Source organism: Macaca fascicularis, chromosome 7 (genome assembly GCF_037993035.2).
Source record: "Macaca fascicularis isolate 582-1 chromosome 7, T2T-MFA8v1.1".
Lineage (NCBI taxonomy): Eukaryota > Metazoa > Chordata > Mammalia > Primates > Cercopithecidae > Macaca > Macaca fascicularis.
This window is the reverse complement of record NC_088381.1, coordinates 7,724,226-7,745,750: the sequence shown is the minus strand read 5'-3', so window position 1 is coordinate 7,745,750 and position 21,525 is coordinate 7,724,226. Positions and strand designations below refer to the sequence as shown.

Below are 21,525 nucleotides of genomic sequence, written 5' to 3'. Positions count from 1 at the left end.
GGGATAAATTCCTGGTCAGTTCTATGCCACAAAGAGCACAAAGTGCACTCACCTGTATAGAGTTTTGTCATGTTCACTGAATTGATTCTGAGAAGTGGGTTTGGGACCAATGATGGGAGCACCTGAAGGTTTAGATGCTACTTCTGGAGGCTGTTTAGGAGAAAAAAAAAAAGACAAATATGCCTAAGGAACAGATAATTACAGAATAGATATCATGTAATGGGGGAGGGGAGAGCTAAGAAGCCTTTTAAACCATGTGCCTATGCATCCAAGGCAGGAAAGACATATTTACCTTAAAAGTGGCAGTGTCATTTACATCCTTCTTGGTCTCTAAGGATGCAGATCTTTTGTTTTCAAACATCTTAACTCTGGTGAGTACAGACTGTGGCTTCATTGCTGGATCTTCCTCTTCTTCGGTTTGAGTTGGGGGTGGAGGCAGCGGTTTGGTATTTGAAGGCAGAGCTTCTGGCTTATGCTGAGATGAAGGTATCAGCGGAGGGACAGCTGCAGCACCATGGAGAGGCTCAAAATGACCTGCTCTAGAGGTAAATCCTTGGGGTGGGACTTGCTCGTAACTGCGTGAATATTGCTCAAAATACTGCTTGGGCTCTGCGGGCTTGGGCCCTGCTGAAGGGTAGGGCTGGGTTTCCGGCCTGTGTCTACCATGCGTGTCATACCCAGGAGCTGGCTGCTCTTCGTGCCGCAGGGCAGACGCTCTAGGTGCCTGTTCGTAACGTGGTCTGCTGTCATAGGACAGAGGGGCTGGCTCTTCAAAACGTGGAAAGTACCCGCGTTCTGAAGACTCTTCGGGATGCTGTCTGGAGTCAAGGTCTCGAGAGTGCTGATTATCAAAAGGTGGCCGAGATGGGTAGGGCTGTTTGTCATCATAATATGACCACTGTTCTTCATACATGGGGACGCGATCTTCGTATCGCAGACGATGTTCATAGTTTCGAGAAAACTGGTCCGTATAGCTTGAGGACTCGTATCTGTACGTGGGCTGCTCAAGGTCTCTGCTGGCTTGTTTCTCTACGTATGGGAGTTGGGGTTCATAGGTCAGATTAGGCTCTTTGTCTGGCCTGTGCCCTGGGTGACCAACGGCTGGCTGTTTCAAAACATGGTTTTGTCTCATCATTTCCTCGGGATATGGATCCTTTCTGTACACCTGTATAAAAAATTCACATTTAAGGACAAAGTCTTGTTTTTAATTTTAGTCTATTTTATTAGACTATGATTAAATATTAAACTATGATTTAATATGTGAAAATGGTACGTTTTACCATTTATTATCAGGATAGACAAGATTAGTGGAAAATGCTGGTTTAAGTGAAAGCTCAAAATTTATAATGCAGGTAGGGGCTTTTACGTTTCAGCATGTACTAAACAGTGAGTTAAGATAAATATTAAATTTAGTAGAAAATTAATGCACCAAACTGTTGATTACACTTCATTTTGACACTGAAAAATCCTAAAGAAAATTTATGGGCATCATAATCTGTGTTAACATAAATATGTTTATGATGGGTTTCAATTACGTATTAAGGAATTCTGGAAGATACTGAAAGCCAAAAATAAAAATAATAAACAATAAGCACAAATCTCAATTAAAAGGCCTGTTTTCAAATAATCAGTATACCAATGGAAGCCATGCAAACTACAAAACTGAAATGATTTGTATTGATTTGAAAGCATTACAGTGTACAAGCCCGCAGTAAAAAAGCAAAAGAAACACTTAAAGGGCAAAGCAAAAATGATCATGTGCCAGATTGATGGAGAGCAACAAATGAGTGCAACACCGCAGCACAGGTACCTTTGTTGGATCTACATGCGACGACAATGATGGTTCTTGATCTCTTAGCATTATGTGAGCTGCCTCAGTACTTGGTGTTCTTAAAGAATCAGCTTGTGGTGAGTAAGTGGTGGAAGGAGCTGGGGTGGGCTCCTCCAGTCTGACATTAGTTAAATTTACATTATGATTAACAGCAGAGGTTGATGATGCTGGGTTTGTTTCAGGCGAAAGGTAAGGGACTGGAGATGAAGCTTCTGCTTTCTGTGAAGTGTTTAAAATATTTTAAATATAGTGTTTCTGTTTACTGCTAACTTCCCACTTCAATTTATAGTGATTGGTAGACATACATTTTAAGTGTGCTGAATAACAAAACTATGACCTCATGTCCTAAACTTTCCAGGAAAAAAAAAAAAAATCCAGTACATTGCTGTGTTAAGACAAACACACAAAATTTAGAATTAAGTCCTTGGTACTCTCAAATTGAAATTGAAGATTAATTCTTAATCTGGAGAAAGGACAACATATATATTTTTAACTCAATCACCACATTCTAAAATTTAATAATGCACCTCTATCTACAAAACGTTGAATGTTTGCTGCTTACCTGTTGAGAGGCTGGCTTAAATCCAGGGGAGTCTATTCTATGAATTGGTTGTGGCTGCGCTTGTGGTGAGTAAGGAGGATATGTTTGGTTTTCATGATGCATTCCAGAGGAGTCCTCTCTTACAGGCTCAGAGGACCGTGTAATGGCAGACTCCGGTGGAGTCCCAACCTCATCATTAAGAGTTTCATCTAGTTCTTGATCAGTGTAGGCCCCGCCTTCTGTGTCTGTGTCTTCATAGTCAGAAGTGTGTCTACTGTCCGTGCTATACATTGAGTATTCACTACCTGGAGCTGACAGGTAGGACAGACGATCATCATGCAAATCAAGGTCATCACTTGTAGCACCATCCGCCTGGGTCAAATAAAAGTAAATTACAAATTTTATTCAGTAGTTCTTTAAGAGATGGCCTTTATCGTATAAGGGAGATTGAAAAGGATATCTTTCTCTGGAGAAGTCACATCTACTTCTTGAAACTTCTGGTAAGGAAAAGTCAAGAAGATTGCACAAGCACACATACAGACACACAGAGCACCCCTTGAGATCTGAAGGGCATGGATGAAGGAAACAGTGGCTGGTAAGCCAGGACAAAGTCAGACTCCAGGGCCCAGCCCTGGAAGACGACGAAGAAACCCTGACACTGCTCAGATTTATAAAACCTACTGACTAGCTCTTCAGCCCTTTTAAGCAAGGAGAAGAGGGAGAATTACCAAACTAAGCTCACAGAAACAAGGACACACTGACAGAACAGCACATGGGAGAATACCTATGACACAAACCCAACAGTTCAAAAGTTGAACAAGAGCTAATATATTTATGTTTAGGAAACAACTGATATGGTTTGCATTCGTGTTCCCACCCAAATCTCATGTTGAATTGTAATCCCCAGTGTTGGGGGAAGGGCCTGGTGGGAGGTGACTGGATCATGGGGGTGGTTTCTAATAGTTTAGCATCATCTCCCTCACACTGTCTTGTGGTAGAATTCTCCCAAGATGTTTTTTTAAGTGGGCAGCACCTCCCCCACTCTCTTCCTCCTGCTCCAGTCATGTAAGACGTGCTTCCTTCCCCTTCCACCATGACTGCAAGTTGCCTGAGGCCTCCCCAGAAGCAGGAGCCTGTACAGCCCGCAGAACTGTGAGCCAATTAAACCTTTTCTTTATAAATGACCCAGTCTCAGGTGGTTCTTTATCGCAGTGTGAGAATGGACTAATACAGTAAATTGGTACCAGAGAAGTAGGACATTGCCAAGAAGATATCTGAAAATGTGGAAGCAGCTTTGGAACTGGGTAATGGGCAGAGGTTGAGACAGTTTGGAGGGCTCAAAAGAAGACAGAAAAATGAGGGAAAGTTTGGAATTTCCTAGAAACTTGTAGAAATGTTTTGACCAAAATGCTGATAGTGATATGGACAATAAAGTTCAGGCTGTAGAAGTCTCAGACAGAGAAGAAGAACTTACTGGGAACCGGAGTAAAGGTCATTAATTCTTGCTATGCTTTAGCAAAGAGACTGGTGGCACTGTGCCCCTGCTCTAGTGATCTGTGGAACTTTGAACTTGAGACAGATGATTTAGGGTATCTGGTGGAAGAAATTTCTAAACAGCAAAGCATTCAAGAAGCGACCTGGCTGCTTCTAACAGCATGTGTTCATATGTGTGCACAAAGAGATTATCTGAAACTAGAACTCATATTTAAAAGGGAAGCAGAACATAAAAGTTTGGAAAATTTGTAGCCTGGCCATGTGGTAAAAAATAAAAACCAATTTTCTGGGGAGGAATTCAAGCTGGCTGCAGAAATTTGCTAAGTAAGGAGGGACAGAATGTTAACAGCCAAGACAATGGGGGAAAATGTCTCCAGGGCATTTCAGAGACCTTTGTGGCAGCCCCTCCCATCTCAAGCCCCCTCCATCTCAAGCCCGGAGGCCTAGAAGGGAAAAATGGTTTTGTGAGCCAGGCCCGGCCCTGCTGCTCTGTGCAGCCTCAGCACATGGTGCTCTGCATTATGGCTGCTCTAGCTCCAGACATGGTCAAAAGGGGCCAAGTTACAGCTAAGGCTGTTGCTTCAGAGGGTGCAAGCCCTAAGCCTTGGCAGCTTCCACATGGTGCTAAGTCTGTGGATGTACAGAGGCAGATAGTAGAGGCTTGGGAGCCTCTGCCTAGATTTCAGAGATGTATGGAAATGCCTGGATGTCCAGGCAGAAGTCTGCTGCAGGAGCAGAGCCCTCATGGAGAACCTCTAGGGCACTGTGGAAGGAAAACGTGGGGTTGGAGCCCCCACACAGAGTCCCCACTGGGGCACCGCCTAGTGGAGCTGTGAGAAGAGGGCCATTGTCCTCCAGACCCTGAAAGGTAGGTCTGCCAACAGCATGCACCATGCACCTGGAAAAGCCACAGGCACTCAATGCCAGTCCATGAAAGCAGCTACAGGGGCTGTGCCCTGCGTGGCTTCAAAGGCCTTGGAGGCCCACCCCTTGCATCAGTGTAGCCTGGGTGTGAGCTGAGGAGTCAAAGGAGATTATTTTGGAGCTTTAAGATTTGATGACTAATCTACTTACTTTTGGAATTGCATGGGGACTGGAGGCCCTTCATTTTGGCAGATTTCTCCCTTTTCAAAAGGGAGTATTTACCCAATGCTTAAATCCCCTTTGTCTCTTGGAAGTAACTAACTTGTTTTTGATTTTACAGGCTCCTAGGTAGAAGGGAGTAGCCTTGTCTCAGATGAGACTTTCAACTTTTGAGTTAATGCTGAAATGAGTTAAGACTTTGGGGCACTGTTGGGAAGGTACCATTCTATTTTGCAAAGTGAGGAGGACATGAAATTTGGGAGGGACCAGCGACAGAATGATATGGTTTGGATTTGTGTCCCCAGCCCAATCTCATGTTGAATTATAATTCCCAGTGTTGGAGTGGGGCCTGGTAGGGGATGATTGGATCATGAGGGCAGTTTCTAATGGTTTAGCACCATCCCCCTAGTGCTATCTTGTGATAAGAGTTCTCCCAAGATCTGTCTGTTTAAAAGTGTGCAGCACTCCCCGCTTCTCTCTCTTCCTCCCGCTCCAACCATGTAATTAAGATATGCTTGTTTCCCCTTCACTGTCTGCCATAAGTTTCCTGAGGCCTCCCCATAAGCAGAAGCCTGTACAGCCCACAGAATTGTGAGCCAATTAAATCTCTTTTCTTTATAAATTACCCAGTCTCAGGTAGTTCTTTACAGCAGTTCAAGAGTAGACTAAAACAACCTGTTAAACATTTGGCCCTTAAAGCTGTTATGAAACACAATGGAAATCATCACCTACGTGGTGGTTGCCACATTAAGAAGAAATTCTTTATTATTTTTCATAGAAGCAGTATCCAACGGATGGAGAGGGAAAAATACAGTAATGCTTTTCTTTTGTAAGTAATTAAGAACTCAGTTTCTAATAGTTTATGTTGATTGTCTTCTGAGTAGATCAGAAAGAAAGTGAGAAGTATTTGAGGGAAAGGAAGCTACAGAGTTGCAATCAACAGGTTATCACTGGACACTAATGTGACACTAGTACCTGGATTAAAAAGAACACTCCCTGAAGACCCTGCCTAGACAATGTGCTCAGTCATGACAGCTGAAGGATCTGGAATCCAGAAATCAGAAAGTATTTCTTCCACTTCAGTATGGACTGAAGGACAAACATAAGACTCTTGTCCTCCAGGAAGATGTATTGCTATTACCTAGCAGGTTTGGTGTGGCTCTGCACATCTGCTGTGCCAGAAGCATGGTCATGGGAGTCAAGCTGCCTGAATGGAGCTTTCCATGCAGTCCCCAAGCTTGGCTTGTTAAGACTCTGACCTTGAGCACGACCTTCCTGATAAGAAAGACTAGGGTGTGTCAGGTCTCCCCATGCTCCGGTTTTCGAGAGAGTATCTGCCAGCCTGGGCTGGGGAGAGTGGGAATCCAGGGATCTATCCTGTTAGAGCACAACCTCTCTGAACAAGTCTCAATGGCTTCTAAACTCGGTAACAACTGTTGCAGAAGAAAAGTCTTCTTGCTATCTACTCTAATCTTTAACTTGCCAGGGTTCTGAATACTATAATCCAGTAGCCACTCAAGGAAATATTGAAAGTCTGGGCAAAAAGAACTTAGAACTAATCAATCCACTTAGTTTTTGCAGCTGGTTTGAAATGCATATGTGAGCAAGTACGATGAGTTGCTTTGAACTAGGAAATATGTTAAGAAAGCCTCAGGATGACTTTTCCTGGTTTAGCAGGGAACATATAAGACTGTGTTAGATCTTGTAAAAAGGAACTCTTTCTAGCAATTAGGTCAAAATAGTTGGTTCAGGAAAGTCAATGTGAAATGAAGTGGTTTTAGTTTAAGAATCTATTCTATGAAATATACTTGAAAAGAAGGGGACAGGAAGATAAGCTTTAAGTTATAACAATGTTTTCTGCCTTACAAAATGCATCAGTTTAGCCTGATAATAACCTGTTTTTCCTCACATAAAAAGCTATAAAATTGGACCTTTATTTTAAAACCAAGCAAAGAAAGCAGATAAGAATATCACTAAAAGAAATTATAAAAAATTAAGATTTGTGGATTTTAAAAAAGCCTCTCAGGTAGTAGACATGTATACTTTGTGCATTTTGGGAAAACATTTATAGACTAGTTTCATTTTAAGAATTCACTAGTGCAAGCTATTAACATTGGACCTGACAAAGGATGTTAATAGAATTGTGTTGCTATAGAAGATCAGTATGAAGATGACTACAATCCTCAAGTGCTGCAAAAGTAGAAATTAGTAATAGCGTGTTCCTGTCAAGTGGTGTGGTTTGTTTCCACCTTCATTTTCCTATCAAGTTCCAGATGACGTTATTCAGAGTGGTCTTAGGCTCTTATATACATGGTCCATCCCCCAGACTGGTTCACAAAGAGAAAAACCATAGTTCTGACACCTTACTATAGGTGAGAACAATAGACACTGCCTCTCAGTGTTAATAGCTCTCCTTGCAGAGGCTGTGTATGTCTGGGTAGGGACACGGGGGGTCCTAAGCATGCAGCATGCACTCTCAGAGCCATCTGTAGCCACAGCCAGGCAGAGGAAGAGAGGGACCATGCGGGGGCAAAACACAACAAAAACCAAACCAACAAGAAGTACAAAAAACAAAATAAAAACCAGAGATATTCTCAATCTTCCCTAATAACCAAAACTTATTGCACTGATCTGAAAAAGGTAAAAGACATTTAAAAAAAAAAAAAAGCTTCCTTCAATGGTGTACTAGGAGGAAATGATTAACTCTCCAGACAAAATAAATAGACCTTCCCATCAAAGATTGCTATAAAACCAGAAAGACTGACAATAGAAAGTAGTTATTTTAAAGCTGGCCATTTGGACATATAGAAAACAAAATTCAAAGCCAGGAAGGATCTAGTACTTTGTTCAATATCTCCCAGTATGTTGTAAGAATGTTAATAGGTGTTGAGTGAAAAATACATGTGAGGAAATGCATGTAGTGGGCTTTTTAACTTTAAGATGTCTCAGAGCCTTTCAATGCCAGTGGGTACCAGGATACTCCTGAAGGGGTCTAGGGTTTATTTCCCACCTGCTGCTTGCCTTCACAGTGCCTTCTCTCTCAGAGCAAGTCCTGAATTGAGAATGCTGAGGACAGCACTTTGAGAGATGCTCATCTAGGCCTCCAAATCCCCTCATTTTCAGAGGAGGAAACTGAAGCCAGGCTCAAAGTCGTCATTCATAGCCAGACAGGGGCAGCATCAGAACTCAACCTGCTCTTCATTATAATTTGAGATTCTTTAGGAGACAATCCTACTGTAGTGGTAATTCAACAGGTGAGAAAATTTAAGAATTCTCTTACCATCAGAAACAACTTTCATAACCCCTACACACAAATTATAAAAACCTAAAAGCTAACTTTCCCTAAATTTCTCCAAAATGTTGATCTAATTAGAAAGCACTGGTACCTCAAAAGCATCTCTGATTAGTTACATAGTTTACTGAACAAGTCAAAAACGTAACAGGAAATGTCTTACCTTTCCCTCAGAAACCCACACCAGCTGGTTTTGCTGCTGTTGAATTGCTTCTTTCAGTGCACCATACCAACCATCATTCATTGAATTTAAGTTAATTGTAGCTGAAAATAAATTAACGATGTAGTTTTATGGTTAGAGCACTGCCAAAAGTCAGAAGAATTCAACCCTGCTTACAGCTAAATCGTCATTACTGAAAGATGGTATCTGAGGATGCAAACATCTGAAATTTCTATTTTGCTACTGTATATTTTCTTTTAACCAAACAGCAGCTGTTAACACAACAGGAAACGTTCCAAGAAAAGATTGTATAAGTTTTAGTATTTGAACATTGTAACATTTTGGCCTACTTAATGTTGCCCAGGCATTGTAAGCTGAAAGAAGGCCTTTATTAACATACTCACTTGTAAAAAGATGGTGATTATTTTTACGAAGTTTATGAGATCGCTCATATAACTTCCTGGCACTTTTCCGAGATTCTGGACATAACCTCATTCTCATTGTTTTTACTCCTTGCTTAGAATCAGGATTAAGAAATACAACAATTGGATACCACTGGGCATAGTTAAGACGATCAACTGCATTTGGTGTTACATCTAATAAAGCATGTTTGTCCTAGAAAAAGAAAGCAAAGTATATACAAAGACACAAGACATCATTCATTAAGAATCATCACATTCAGTTGGGTGCGGTGGCTCACGCTATGCCTATAATCCTAGCGCTTCGGGAGGTCGAGGTGGGTGAATCACTTGAGGCCAGGAGTTCGAGACCAGCCTGGGCAGTATGGAGAAACCCTGTTTCTACTAAAAATACAAAAACTAGCAAAGCACGGTGGTGCACGCCTGTAATCCCAGCTACTTCAGAGGCTGAGGCACAAGAATCGCTTGAACCTGAGAGGTGGAGGCTACAGTGAGCCGAGATCACGCCACTGCAGTCCAGCCTGGGTGACAGAGCAAGACCCTACCTCAAAAACAAAAACAAACAAAATTTCAGTGGTAACGGATCTTTAATTGTATTCTAATGTCTCAGGAGCACATATTAAAAAACTAATTTTAAGTTAATTCAATTCCATTTCTAGCCAAATTTCTAAAAACCTTTCTATGAAGTTCACTTTTAAGACTTAGCCCTAACACCGCCATCTGACAGTATTATCCGTGTGCAGTTAGAAAAAAATAAGTTTAAGAATTTAATGTTCCTGATATTCCTTACGAATGTAAATATCAAACTACAACTTGAATTGTACTGATGTAATATATAAGCAGTCTGTTAATTACATCTAAACATCATACACTTGTTTTCTGGTAATGAAAAATCATCTTCTGATGCCTACAGTAACTATTCCCTTGAAAGTAATTATTATGGCCGGGCGCGGTGGCTCAAGCCTGTAATCCCAGCACTTTGGGAGGCCGAGACGGGCGGATCACGAGGTCAGGAGATCAAGACCATCCTGGCTAACACGGTGAAACCCCACCTCTACTAAAAAATACAAAAAACTAGCCGGGCGAGGTGGTGGGCGCCTGTAGTCCCAGCTACTCGGGAGACTGAGGCAGGAGAATGGTGTGAACCCGGGAGGCGGAGCTTGCAGTGAGCTGAGATCCGGCCACTGCACTCCAGCCTGGGCGACAGAGCGAGACTCCGTCTCAAAAAAAAAAAAAAAAAAGAAAGTAATTATTATAATGCTTTTCAGTAAGGGCTTAATTTTCTTATAGTATGTCAGTAATAGTCTTAGAAAAACTACCTTCTACTTTCAAATTAACCAAATCCCATCCCACTCAAAACCACAATAACATAATGAAATAGGCCAAATTTTAATAACTTACTTGATCTATGATTTGCTTTATTGTATGCAGGCGAATAATGCCAGAGCTACGTTGGTCAGTTCCAGCGTCTCGTGGTTCACTCTCTATTCATTATGTCAGGACAAAAATAAGACATCAAATTTTCATTGGTTAGATCAGAGTTTCTCAACTGCTGGCCACCACTGATATGCCGGGCTGGACAGTACTTTGTTTGTGGAAACTGTCTTATGCATGCAGTACTTAAAGTAAGTTTTAATATGCACACTTCTCATTTTTTTTTTCACTATTTTTCCAACTACTTTAATAGTCTGGAAAAAAATTAGCCATTAAAGAAGAAAAAATATATAGGAATGCACATTGTTTTCTTTTGCCTGGGGCTCTAACATGGCTCAACACGGCACTACCTCCCACCCCTTTTCACACTGTAACATCCAGAGAAAATATTACTTGTATGGCACACTGAGATAAACTGAGGAGGCTGCTCCTTTGCCAAGCTCTAACCAGCCACTACTGGCTGAAGAGGTCAATACCTTGGCATGTCCATCAACCATCAGTAATGGTGCTATAGCAGATTGCCTAGGGAGTTCTCGGTTAGAGACCTTAGTTACATCAGTAGAAGGGGAACCTAGGGGCAGCGAGTTGTTCATCTGTAACTGTGAGACAACCTATGGCTTCATCCTGGCAACCTGTCTTCACTGGTGTATAATGTGCCAAATGCAGCTTGGACTGGTTTCCAACCACCATCTCAGAGCACAGCAACGTTTGTGACTGTGGTCACAAGGAAAGTTTGAAAGGAAAGGAAGAGCTTTGGTGTTTCAGAGATCAGACAAAGGCAGAGATCTGGAAAGACAAGTCACACTGATGGTCAAGATAAATGGTTTTAGAGAATGAGACTACCATAAGACAAAGCACCATGGGCAAGCAGGGCAGAATTTCAAATCTAGTGAACACTGGAGAATTAAGAAGAAAGACCAACTGGGAATTCTGGCTGGAAAAAAAATGTGACTAACTCCTCAATTCAAAAGACTGTCATTAGATTCAAAGAAGATATACAACTAAGCTACCTGAATTCCTCTTTGTGGAGTAAACCTGATTAAACCAATGTATTACCCTTTAAGGCAGAGCTTTGTAAGTCATCATACTTGCTTTTCCCAAATCTAAAAATCCTACATTTGGTTATGGATAAGGGTCACCACCAACTTCTTCAGGTGAAATGTCATCTACAGATAACTTAGCCAGGCGCAGTGGGAGGTGCCTGTAATCCCAGCCACTAGGGGAGGCTGAGACAGGAGAATCGCTTGAACCCAGAAGGCAGAGGTTGCAGTGAGCTGAGATCACATCAGTGCACTCCAACCTGGGCAACAGAGTAAGACCTTGTCTCAAACAAAACAAAATAAAACAAAACCTCTTCTGAATAAACTAAAAAGATAGAAATAAACATTTTCTAACTTGCTCAGATTTTACTCAAATCATTTGTCTGCAAATCTTCTGATGTTCAGAAAATAAATATCCTTATTCAATTTAATTGGCAATCAAATGAAAAGTAATGTATTAAAGAAAAGATGATGTTCTGATTCTTTAAATTAACACTGTGCAGTTTAAAGATGTTACTGAGGGTCAGCTGGGCACAGTGGCTCACACCTGTAATCCCAGCACTTTGGGAGGCCGAGGCGGGCAGATCACGAGGTCAGGAGATTGAGACCGTCCTGGCTAACACGGTGAAACCCCATCTCTACTTTAAAAAAAAAATAATTAGCTGGGCGTGGTGGCAGGTGCCTGTAGTCCCAGCTACTCGGGAGGCAGAGGCAGGAGAATGGCGTGAACCCAGGAGGTAGAGCTTGCAGTGAGCTGAGATTGCGCCACTGCACTCCGGCCTAGGCAACAGAGCAAGACTCCATCTCAAAAAAACAAACAAACAAACAAACAAAAAACAACAACTTACTGAGGGTCATATAGTGCCAGTGGGAACAAAATCCCCAGCACAAGTCTCTGGAAAGCAGGAACTTCATCATAATTATGGAAACAGCTACAAAGGATTTAAATCCTTTGGGAAACAAAGCAGGGCATAAACAAACAAACAAAATATGGACAGATATCTGTATCTTTTGTAATAGTAATATAAATTTGAAACAAACGATATAAAAAAAGGCTAAATGAACCAAAAATTGCAGAATAATAAAATGAAAATATGCCATTACCTATGAAAAAGGAAAATAGGATATAAACTTTTCTAAACAGTATAAATAAAACTTTGCCAAAATATGCTTAAAAGAGTGGAAAAAATACAATGGAATAAAATATACTGTGGTGATATGTGTAAAAATTAATTTTCCAAGTTTTCGAAACAGAGAATGGCACTTTTATAATTACAAAAACAGTTTAAAAATAAAACAAAACCGGGTGCAGTGGCTCATACCGGTAATCCCAGCACTTGGGGAGGCCAAGGCCAGAGATCACTTGAGCCCAAGAGCTCACGGTCAGCCTAGACAACAAAGGAAGACCCCGTTTCTACAAAAATAATAATAATAATAATAATAATAATAATAATAAAAAACTAGCTAGGCGTGTTGGCACACGCCTGTAGTCCTAGCTGCTTGGAAGGTTGAGGTGGGCGGATTGCTTGAACCCATGAGTTTGGGACTACAGTGAGCAATGATCTAACCACTGCACTCCAGCCTGGGCAAGAGTGAGACTCTGTCTCTAAAAAAATAAAGTAAATAAAACAAGGATCTGTAAGCAAAACGTATTTGGCAAACAAAGCACTGCAACCTCAATACTTATACTTACTATCTTGTTATAAATGTCTGCAATAATAACAGCTGATAACAGTAGCACTGTTTTATTACCCTTTTCAACTATTTGTGTATTTGTCAGTTTAATGACTCTAAGAGCTGGAATGGAGCAAGAAAGGGTCGTGGTCAAAGCCGAGTCTTGTCACTCGTTCACTGAGGGTCACCAGGAAGTTTAGACTGAAGAAACTGGTAAGGATCCACACAATCACCATCCAAGTCTCAGGCTGCTCAACTGTAACATGGATATTATACTCCTTACCTCAGAGCATGACTGTGAGGATTCCACGACATTGTATGTTACCCAATTTTCATATGAAGCCAAGAGTTTCCTAAACAGTGATTTTTTCTCATTAAAAGAATTGGTGGAACAAGGACATGGTCACTGGGGTTTTCTCACCAAATTAAAAGAATGGGATAAACTGCAATTTTTCACTGACAAAAAGTCTTATTTGTATTGAGTGAATCAGAACTCACTCACTTTAGAGGTGTAACTCCCAACCTCATTTAAGTTAGCCCTGAAGCTACTTACTTGCAATTTGATAAATATCTGGTTCTTCTCTAGCCAGCTTTTCTCTGGCAACATCAGCTATTGGTCCAAAAATGGTTACAGGCCTCAGAAATCCAGCTGGAAAGAAATTCACACGAAAAACAGCATATTTTATACCTTTTCTTTCTTAAACATATTGACGTTAAAGGGTATTAGGTTAGTCTGTAGAAAATAAACTACCTTCTCGAAGAACCACTCTTTCATAAGCTGGAAACTTTGTTTGAACAGGCTGAGCAGACAAATCCTCTCTGCTTTTTCGAAGATTTCTCTTGGAGCTGCGAAGACCTCGGAATCTCCAGAAGTCAGCCCGGTCTCCCCCTGCTGTTTTTGGAAGTGTATACTGTACACTGGCCAGCTGCTCAGCTCTACACAAGAAAGGAGAAAATTAAAGTAAGGGCATTTAAAATGCAAAATGGAAAAAGACCCACAATGAAATGAAATGTACAATACTGGATAGAAGTTCACATGCAGTTTAAATCTTAATGGTTATAATAAAGAGGAGTTTGTAAAGCTAAGCCAGTTATAGATATGAATACAATGAAAAATAATTCTTTACATTACCAAAATTTCCCAGTGGGATTGAAATTATCTATCATTATTTAGTTGATTCACTCTATGAGAAGTATCCAAGCATTCCTACCTGTTCTTATTAGGGATGATGCCTCGTTCTACCTCCTTATGATTTTTGCCAATTCGAATAGCAAGCCAAGAGCCCAGTTTTCCATTGTACAAGGTATCCACAACACGGAACACCTCTCCTTTGTTAAAACTAAGTCCATAGGGAGATTCCTTTTCATATTCAAAATGGGTTCTAATATAGAAAGAATCTCCTACATCTGATTCTACAATGCGACGATAAACTAAAAGGAATAAAAACAAACACATTATCAATATTTAGTGGGATAACAATCTCAAAGAGTATATTATGTAAAGATGCTATGATAATATAAACAACAGTATCCAACAAATTCTTACTACATGCCGGGTACTGTATTAAGTATTTTATTTCATGTATTCATCACTGTAAGAACTGAAACTCTTAGTATGTCCATTTTGCAGATTAGGAAACTAATGCAGAAAATACATCAAGTAACTTGTCAAAAGCCACATGCTTGTTTTCTATTATATCATCTAACTTATCTGCAAACATTATAGATATTTCCATATCTAAATCAGCAGTTCTCAAATAAAGGTAATTTTATCCCTCGCCATCCAACACTGGACATTTGCCAATATGTAGTTCTGACTGTCCCATCTGTGTACTGAAAGGGTAGGGGGTGTGTGCTAGTGGCATCTCATCTAGTGAGCAGAGGTTAGGAATGCTCCTAAATATCCACAATACACAGGACAGCCCCTAAAACCACATTATTTGGTCCAAAATGTCAACATTGCCAAGGCTGAGAACCCTGGCTCTTAGTGAAAACTGTATCTACTTTATTACAGAAAAAATGGAGTTTTCTCTTGAATTAATGCTAATAAACAACTGAGTGTGTTGCTTAGAAACATCAGCACAGGCCGGGCGCGGTGGCTCAAGCCTGTAATCCCAGCACTTTGGGAGGCCGAGACAGGCGGATCACGAGGTCAGGAGATCGAGACCATCCTGGCTGACACGGTGAAACCCCGTCTCTACTAAAAAATACAAAAAAACTACCCGGGCGAGGTGGCGGGCGCCTGTAGTCCCAGCAACTCGGGAGGCTGAGGCAGGAGAATGGCATGAACCCGGGAGGCGGAGCTTGCAGTGAGCCAAGATCACGCCACTGCACTCCAGCCTGGGCGGCAGAGCGAGACTCTGTCTCAAAAAAAAAAAAAAAAAAAAAAAAAAAAAAAAAAAAAAAAAAAAAAAGAAACATCAGCACAAAATTTGAAAGCTGCTCTCATATACTTTTGTATGGTTCTGAAGGCTAATCAATCAACACTTTCTATCACTTGTATAGGGTTGGACGGCATTTTATTTAAATGAGAATACTACAAAGGTTAGTCCTATTAGCATGCTCTGCTAATGAGAATCATCTGAAATTCTGTGCCCCTAAATGACTTAGAATATGTAACTTTCTCTGAGATTAACAAATTCATTCATCACTCAACTTTGAGTGACTTATTTTTAAAAAATGGAATAAATCCCTTTGTAAGTCCTTAAACTCCACAGGTTTATCTCCTTCATTTTCTGACAGCATCTCACCATCCTTCTTCTTCTGAGCCAATATGGTCACTTCTTCTCCTTTAGGGAGGTCAAGCAGGAAAAGGACGGCTTCTTCTCTTATGATATTTGTAAAATCTACGTTGTTTACCTATTAAAATAAGATTTCATAAATCATTCTTGGCTGTTTAAGAATATGAAAATAACATACACAGATACTCTCAGTCTACCTAATTTGAAAATATCACTCTTTTTTTTTTTTTGAGACAGAGTCTCCCTCTGTCGCCCAGGCCGGAGTGCAGTGGCACGATCTTGGCTCACCGCAACCTCCACCTCCCAGGTTCAAGCGATTCGCGATTCTCTTGCCTCAGCCTCCCGGGTAGCTGGGATTACAGGTGCCCACCACCACGGCCAGCTAATTTTTTTATATTTTTAGTAGAGACGGGGTTTTGCCATGTTGGGCAGGCTGATCTCGAACGCCTGACCTTAGGAGATCCGCCCGCCTTGGCCTCCTAAAGTGCAGGGATTACAGGCGTGAGTCACCGCCCCCGGCCGAAAATATCACGTCTTTAAGAGGAAAAAACTTATTTTACTGTGGAGAAAAGAATACCCTCTAATTTAAAAAAAACAGAAAGTAAATAAAGTGAGTTGAAGGCATAAATTTATTTAAACAGATTCAGTGTGCCCTGACATTAATCTGTTGTAAAATTTAACCAATTTAGATGAAAAAAGATAACTTTTTTACAAGCTGCTGAGAAGAAAAATCAAAAGAAAATGGGCTTAAAAAGACAGTCTGCGCTGTGGCGTCCCTGTAACAGCATCTGTGTAACGCAGGCTCAGTGTCTGCAAGTAGATGTTCACTTCCATTAGAAGATTCTAAATGCCAAAATGGACTTACCAAAATGTCACCAGTGACTCTGTGCAGGATTACAGGCAGGTTTTCTTCTTCCACCTTTTGGAAATTTTCCAGATTAAAAAAAAAAAAAAAAAAGCCAAAAAGCCCACAAACAAAAAAAATCTGACATGCACCACTTTTATGATACAAAACAAAACTGAACTATTAAGAAACATTTTTTAGCCAGGCGCAGTGACTCATGTCTGTAATCCCAGCACTCTGGGAGGCCAAAGTAGGTGGATCGCTTGAACCCAGGAGTTTGAGACCAGTCTAGGCCATGTGGTGAAACCCTGTCTCCACAAAAAATACAAAAATTTGCCAGGTGTGGTGGTGAATGCCTGTGGTCCCAGCTACTCAGGAGGCTGAGGGGAAGAACGTTTGAGCCCAGGTGTTTAAGGCTGCAGTGAGCCACGATCACACCGCTGCATTCCAGTCTGGGTGACAGTGAGGCACTGTCTTAAGAAAAAAAAAAAAAAAGACACATTTAAAAAATGTATGCCCTGATTATTTCAAAACAGGATTAAGAGGTAGGTAAGAAAAAAGGTCTCTTTAATTTCCTTGGTATAGTGAACATTATTATACATGTTGTATTTAAATGTTTTTGACATAACTTGATTGACAACTATGTAAACATCTTCAGAAAGAATCACCATATCAGATCAGATGGAAATAGGTCTGAAGTCACGATGATGCCTTGACTTTTTGACATGCTAAGTTTGAAGGGAAAAAGAGGAGGATTTAATGAGCAAAGGACAGGGCTCAGGAAATCGCTCAGAGTGAAAAGATTTTGATCGTGAGCTGCTCACTTGAGCAACCAAACCCAAGAAAGAGGCAGTATAGCAAGAGAAGCAGAGAATAACCAACATTCCCCAAGTTTTAAAAGTATCAGTAAAGAAGGCAGGAAAAGAATAAAAAAATTAGAGTACCAGAATGAATGGCAGTATTATGGAATCTGAGGAAGAAAGTACTTCAAAAAAGATTAAGACAGTCAAAACGCTGCTAAAAAATAAAGGAAAATGAGGCTTGAGGACGACATTAGCTCAGCCATGGTTTATTGAAAACTGAGCTTCAGTAGTGGTGAAGGTGGAAGCCAGGCTGTAAAACTATATGACCACAATGACTGACAAGAAAACAGGCAAGGGCCTCAACCACATCCTTCAACAAGTTCAACAGCAAAACAGGACAAAGAAGACAGTGGAAGACAGATGAAGAACCACGGGAGACAGAAAGAGAAGAGAGTGAAGAAAGCTACAAGATTCTGCAGCAGACGGGGGCTGAATCCAGGACACTGGCAAGAGGCAGGCTGAATACAGAGAGAGACCAGAACAGAGAGGCCACGGTAAAGACTTTGTGGTGGAGAAGCAGAATAAATACAGGAGCTTACAACGGACAGATACCTTCTGATTAAAATGGGACATAGTTTAATCTAGCAAATCAAATGGAGGTTTGGATATTTTAAAAAGAAACAGGAGACAGATGAAGATGGTACTATGTCACTAGATGACACTGTTTATGGGGAAGGAAGGAAGGGACTCTACAGACTCTCTTGATAATCTGCATCTAACCTGGGCTTTGCTGATTTGTGTAACAGATCCTGTCTCTTGTGGAGCATGAAGTTTCAAAGCCAGGCAGCTTACACATCTGCCTTTAAGGTGAATTCCATCTCCCTGTGCCTGAGCCATTATCTGGGGTTAAGAAGGTCCCAGAGGCTGTGCGGACTGCTTCAAGATGACTCACATGGGAGTGGAACACCGGATGTTGCTTGCCGGCAAGTTGTGGCCCATGGTAGAGTCTTGCCAGTCTGAACGTTTAGTTGAACTTCCAAAGACTACCTGGTAGATATTATCATCGGGATATAAGACTTATTTTCTTCTATTTCTGTGAACACTAGTGGTAGAAATGAAATGTCATATTCTTTACTAACACATAATATAGCAGTAAACAAGAGCAAGATACAAGAATAGGAAGTGAGAAGTTACGCATAAGGTAGACCTGATGGATTCTGACTTGAAAGTTTAATTGGCTTAATGGAGACTGCATACAGATTACAATCTAATTACAGTAGTAAGCTTGTTGTTTGGTACCTTTTTCTGGTGATCCAAGTACTTTCTAACCCATGTAAGTTGCAATACTGACGTACCCTGAGAATTTGATCACCTTCCTCTAAGCCTTCCTTGGCTGCAGGGCTATCTTCTAGAACGCCAGCTACAAATATTCCAACATCATTTCCACCAGCCAGTCGCAATCCCACACTATCTCCTTTTCTGAATTTTACCAATTTCATGCTGGGTCTGTTAAAACAGATATTTCATTTGAAACAGTTAAGAAGAGCTTAAAACATTATAGCAAACACTAGAGTGAAAACTACATTCAAAATTTAATAAAGAAACATCATTTCTAAAATTTCTCACACACCATTGATTTACTAAGTAAAATTTTGTGTTAGAATTCAAACCAGACTTAATAACACTATTTTCTGATTAACAAAGTTTTGGAATATTCAAATTTAATATGCAAGTATTATTTTACATAACTAATTTATAAAATTACTTTGTAAAACAATGTTCTCTCAACTCTCAAAGAGTCTTGGGAATACACAGTACATTCCCAATGGCTAAAAACATCTTCCATTTTTTCTACCCCAAATCACACATCATTTCTATTAAATAACTGAAAAGTCAAATTTTTAAAAATAAAGGTAGAAATTGAACTATAAATTGGCTAATTTTCCTGACACGATGGGTCAAAATAAGGCTCCAAGCATTGTGATTTCTACATGCAATAGATAGTGATTTTTTAAAAAAACTTTGCAGTTGGTGGACTCTTTCAGTAGTTGACAGTAGTTAACTTACTTGGCTGCCCCTCTGAGTTTTACAATACAAATCATATAGTCATTCAGCCTTTCTAGATTAGCCCCACATCCAATCTCTGTCCCTTTCTAGTTCTCAGAATGGAAAAAAAATAATGCATACACACCCACCTCTAGCATCAGTGTAGTGTTGAAACCTTGTGACACTCCTCAAAACAAATACTAAAAGATGCCTTATAAGAATTGACTGGGCAGAAACAGACTGTAATTAAAAATTACCCACAATATTTCCTTTCTAGGTATTCATAAGTACTCCCACATTCCTAGCCAAGAAAATACACTATTTTACCTATTCTGACAAGACGTGTAGAAAAAAATCCCTATAGTCTTTATTATGTAATAACCAAATTGTTAGAAACTAACAGATAACAACAAAAAAACACAAGTCAAATAAATGAATGAATGTGCTGAGGAAGGAGAGATTTCTAGTCTCTTTAAGCCAACTAAAGAGACCATCTTAACTTTCAGAACTTACTATTTATTCACTTCTGATTGGGTGACCTGACCTGGAACTAACATCAACTTGTCATAACAGTAAGAGCCTGAGAATCAGATGAGGTCTCTCACTGGCTGGTGGCATCCTTGATCCCTCCATGAAACTATTTACCAGCTTTACTACAAATGGTCCAAGTCCCTTGCTTGTAGTGGTATCCTAGCCAGGTCAAAAGCATTCTCATAGATTCCTCTCCTAAACCCACTGTACTGAAAGCTCTTTAAACATTTCCTCGAAGTCCTTAAGACTTCAGGTCTAATTGGGTGCGGTAGCTCAAGCTATAATCCCAGCACTTTGGGAGACTGAGGCAGGAGAACTGCTTGAGCCTAGGAGTTTGTTACCAGCCCTGATCAACACAGCAAGATCCTGTCTCTACTAGAAAACAAAACAAAACAAAAAACAACAAAAAAAAATTAGCTGGGTTTCGTGGCTCGTTGCCTGTAGTCCTAGCTACTTCGAAGGCTGAGGTGGGAGGATTCCTCGAGCCTAGGAGTTTGAGGTTATGGTGAATAATGATCGCACCATTATACTCTAGCCTGGGTGACAGAGTGAGGCCCTCTTTAAAACAAAACAAAACAAAAACAAAAACAAAAGACTATAGGTCTTTGGAAATCCTCTTCTAACCCTGACCAATCTAATGTGCTTCAGAAAGTAAAAAAACTGAGCACAGTATCCACCCTTTAGTAAAACCTGGCTTCTGAAAACCACTGTTAGAAGACAACTTTAGGCCAAATCTCACCAACAGTGTCATGTGCCTTCGATGACTGACATTTTATACTTTGTCCTGCCTGCATTATATTAACTACTTGCAATAGCAAAACAGACTCACTAACTTCTGCATCAAATCCATTCATTGGCTTTAAATGAAAAACCAAACCTTTCCTGGCACAGCTACTAATCCTGCCCACATCCACAAATCCTCTTTGGTATTTGTTCTCCCAGGGAAGGAGGTCTCTGGAATTTTTCTTTCTTTCTTTCTTTCTTTTTTTTTTGAGATGGAGTCCTGCTCTGTCACCCAGGCTGGAGGGCAGTGGCGCCATCTTGGCTCACTGCCAGCTCCACCTCCTGGGTTCATGCCATTCTCCTTCCTCAGTCTCCTGAGTAGCTGGGACTACAGGCGCATGCCACCATGCGCGGCTAATTTTTGTATTTTTAGTAGAGACGGGGTTTCACCGTGTTAGCCAGGATGGTCTCGATCTCCTGACCTCGTGATCCACCCGCCTTGGCCTCCCAAAGTGCTGGGATTACAGGCGTGAGCCACCGCGCCCGGCCCGTCTCTGGAATCTTATCATTACGGTTTCCTAAACCTTAAACACTTATGCAAATTTTCAAGCAATTCCCAAGAAAGGAAAAAGAAGGGGACTACCTATGCCTTCACAATTTATAAAAGGTTCAATTATCAGTTACCTAATATTAAAATTGTACAATTTTAAACTTGTAAAAGCCCCATCTCTTTCAGAAACTACTTCTATCTACCTAGCTGGGTCTAAGACAACCACTCAATTTTCTTTAGCAATGAAAATATGAGTGTCAGGGGTCCAGATCCAACCCATTTGAGGAAATCTGCCAATTTTCAATTATTCACATCATGT

The 21,525-nt window shown here is 40.6% G+C and overlaps 1 protein-coding gene across 26 annotated transcripts in view; it reads right to left on the bottom strand.

Annotated features, from left to right (window-relative positions):
- Positions 1-21,525, bottom strand: part of TJP1 (tight junction protein 1) — a 273,602-nt gene that overhangs the window by 17,457 nt on the left and 234,620 nt on the right. For 16 of the 26 annotated variants that reach the window (XM_045395188.3, XM_045395189.3, XM_045395190.3 and 13 more), the window contains 12 exons: positions 18,712-18,862; positions 15,719-15,827; positions 14,180-14,399; positions 13,720-13,904; positions 13,522-13,617; positions 10,222-10,304; positions 8,806-9,016; positions 8,405-8,505; positions 2,394-2,744; positions 1,811-2,050; positions 293-1,165; positions 53-150 (listed from right to left, as the gene is read on the bottom strand). In XM_045395188.3, the coding sequence (XP_045251123.2) occupies positions 53-150; positions 293-1,165; positions 1,811-2,050; positions 2,394-2,744; positions 8,405-8,505; positions 8,806-9,016; positions 10,222-10,304; positions 13,522-13,617; positions 13,720-13,904; positions 14,180-14,399; positions 15,719-15,827; positions 18,712-18,862 (2,718 nt within the window). The remainder of the gene's footprint in view (positions 1-52; positions 151-292; positions 1,166-1,810; positions 2,051-2,393; positions 2,745-8,404; positions 8,506-8,805; positions 9,017-10,221; positions 10,305-13,521; positions 13,618-13,719; positions 13,905-14,179; positions 14,400-15,718; positions 15,828-18,711; positions 18,863-21,525) is intronic. The other 10 variants (XM_045395193.3, XM_073995393.1, XM_073995395.1 and 7 more) reach the window with 1 other exon arrangement.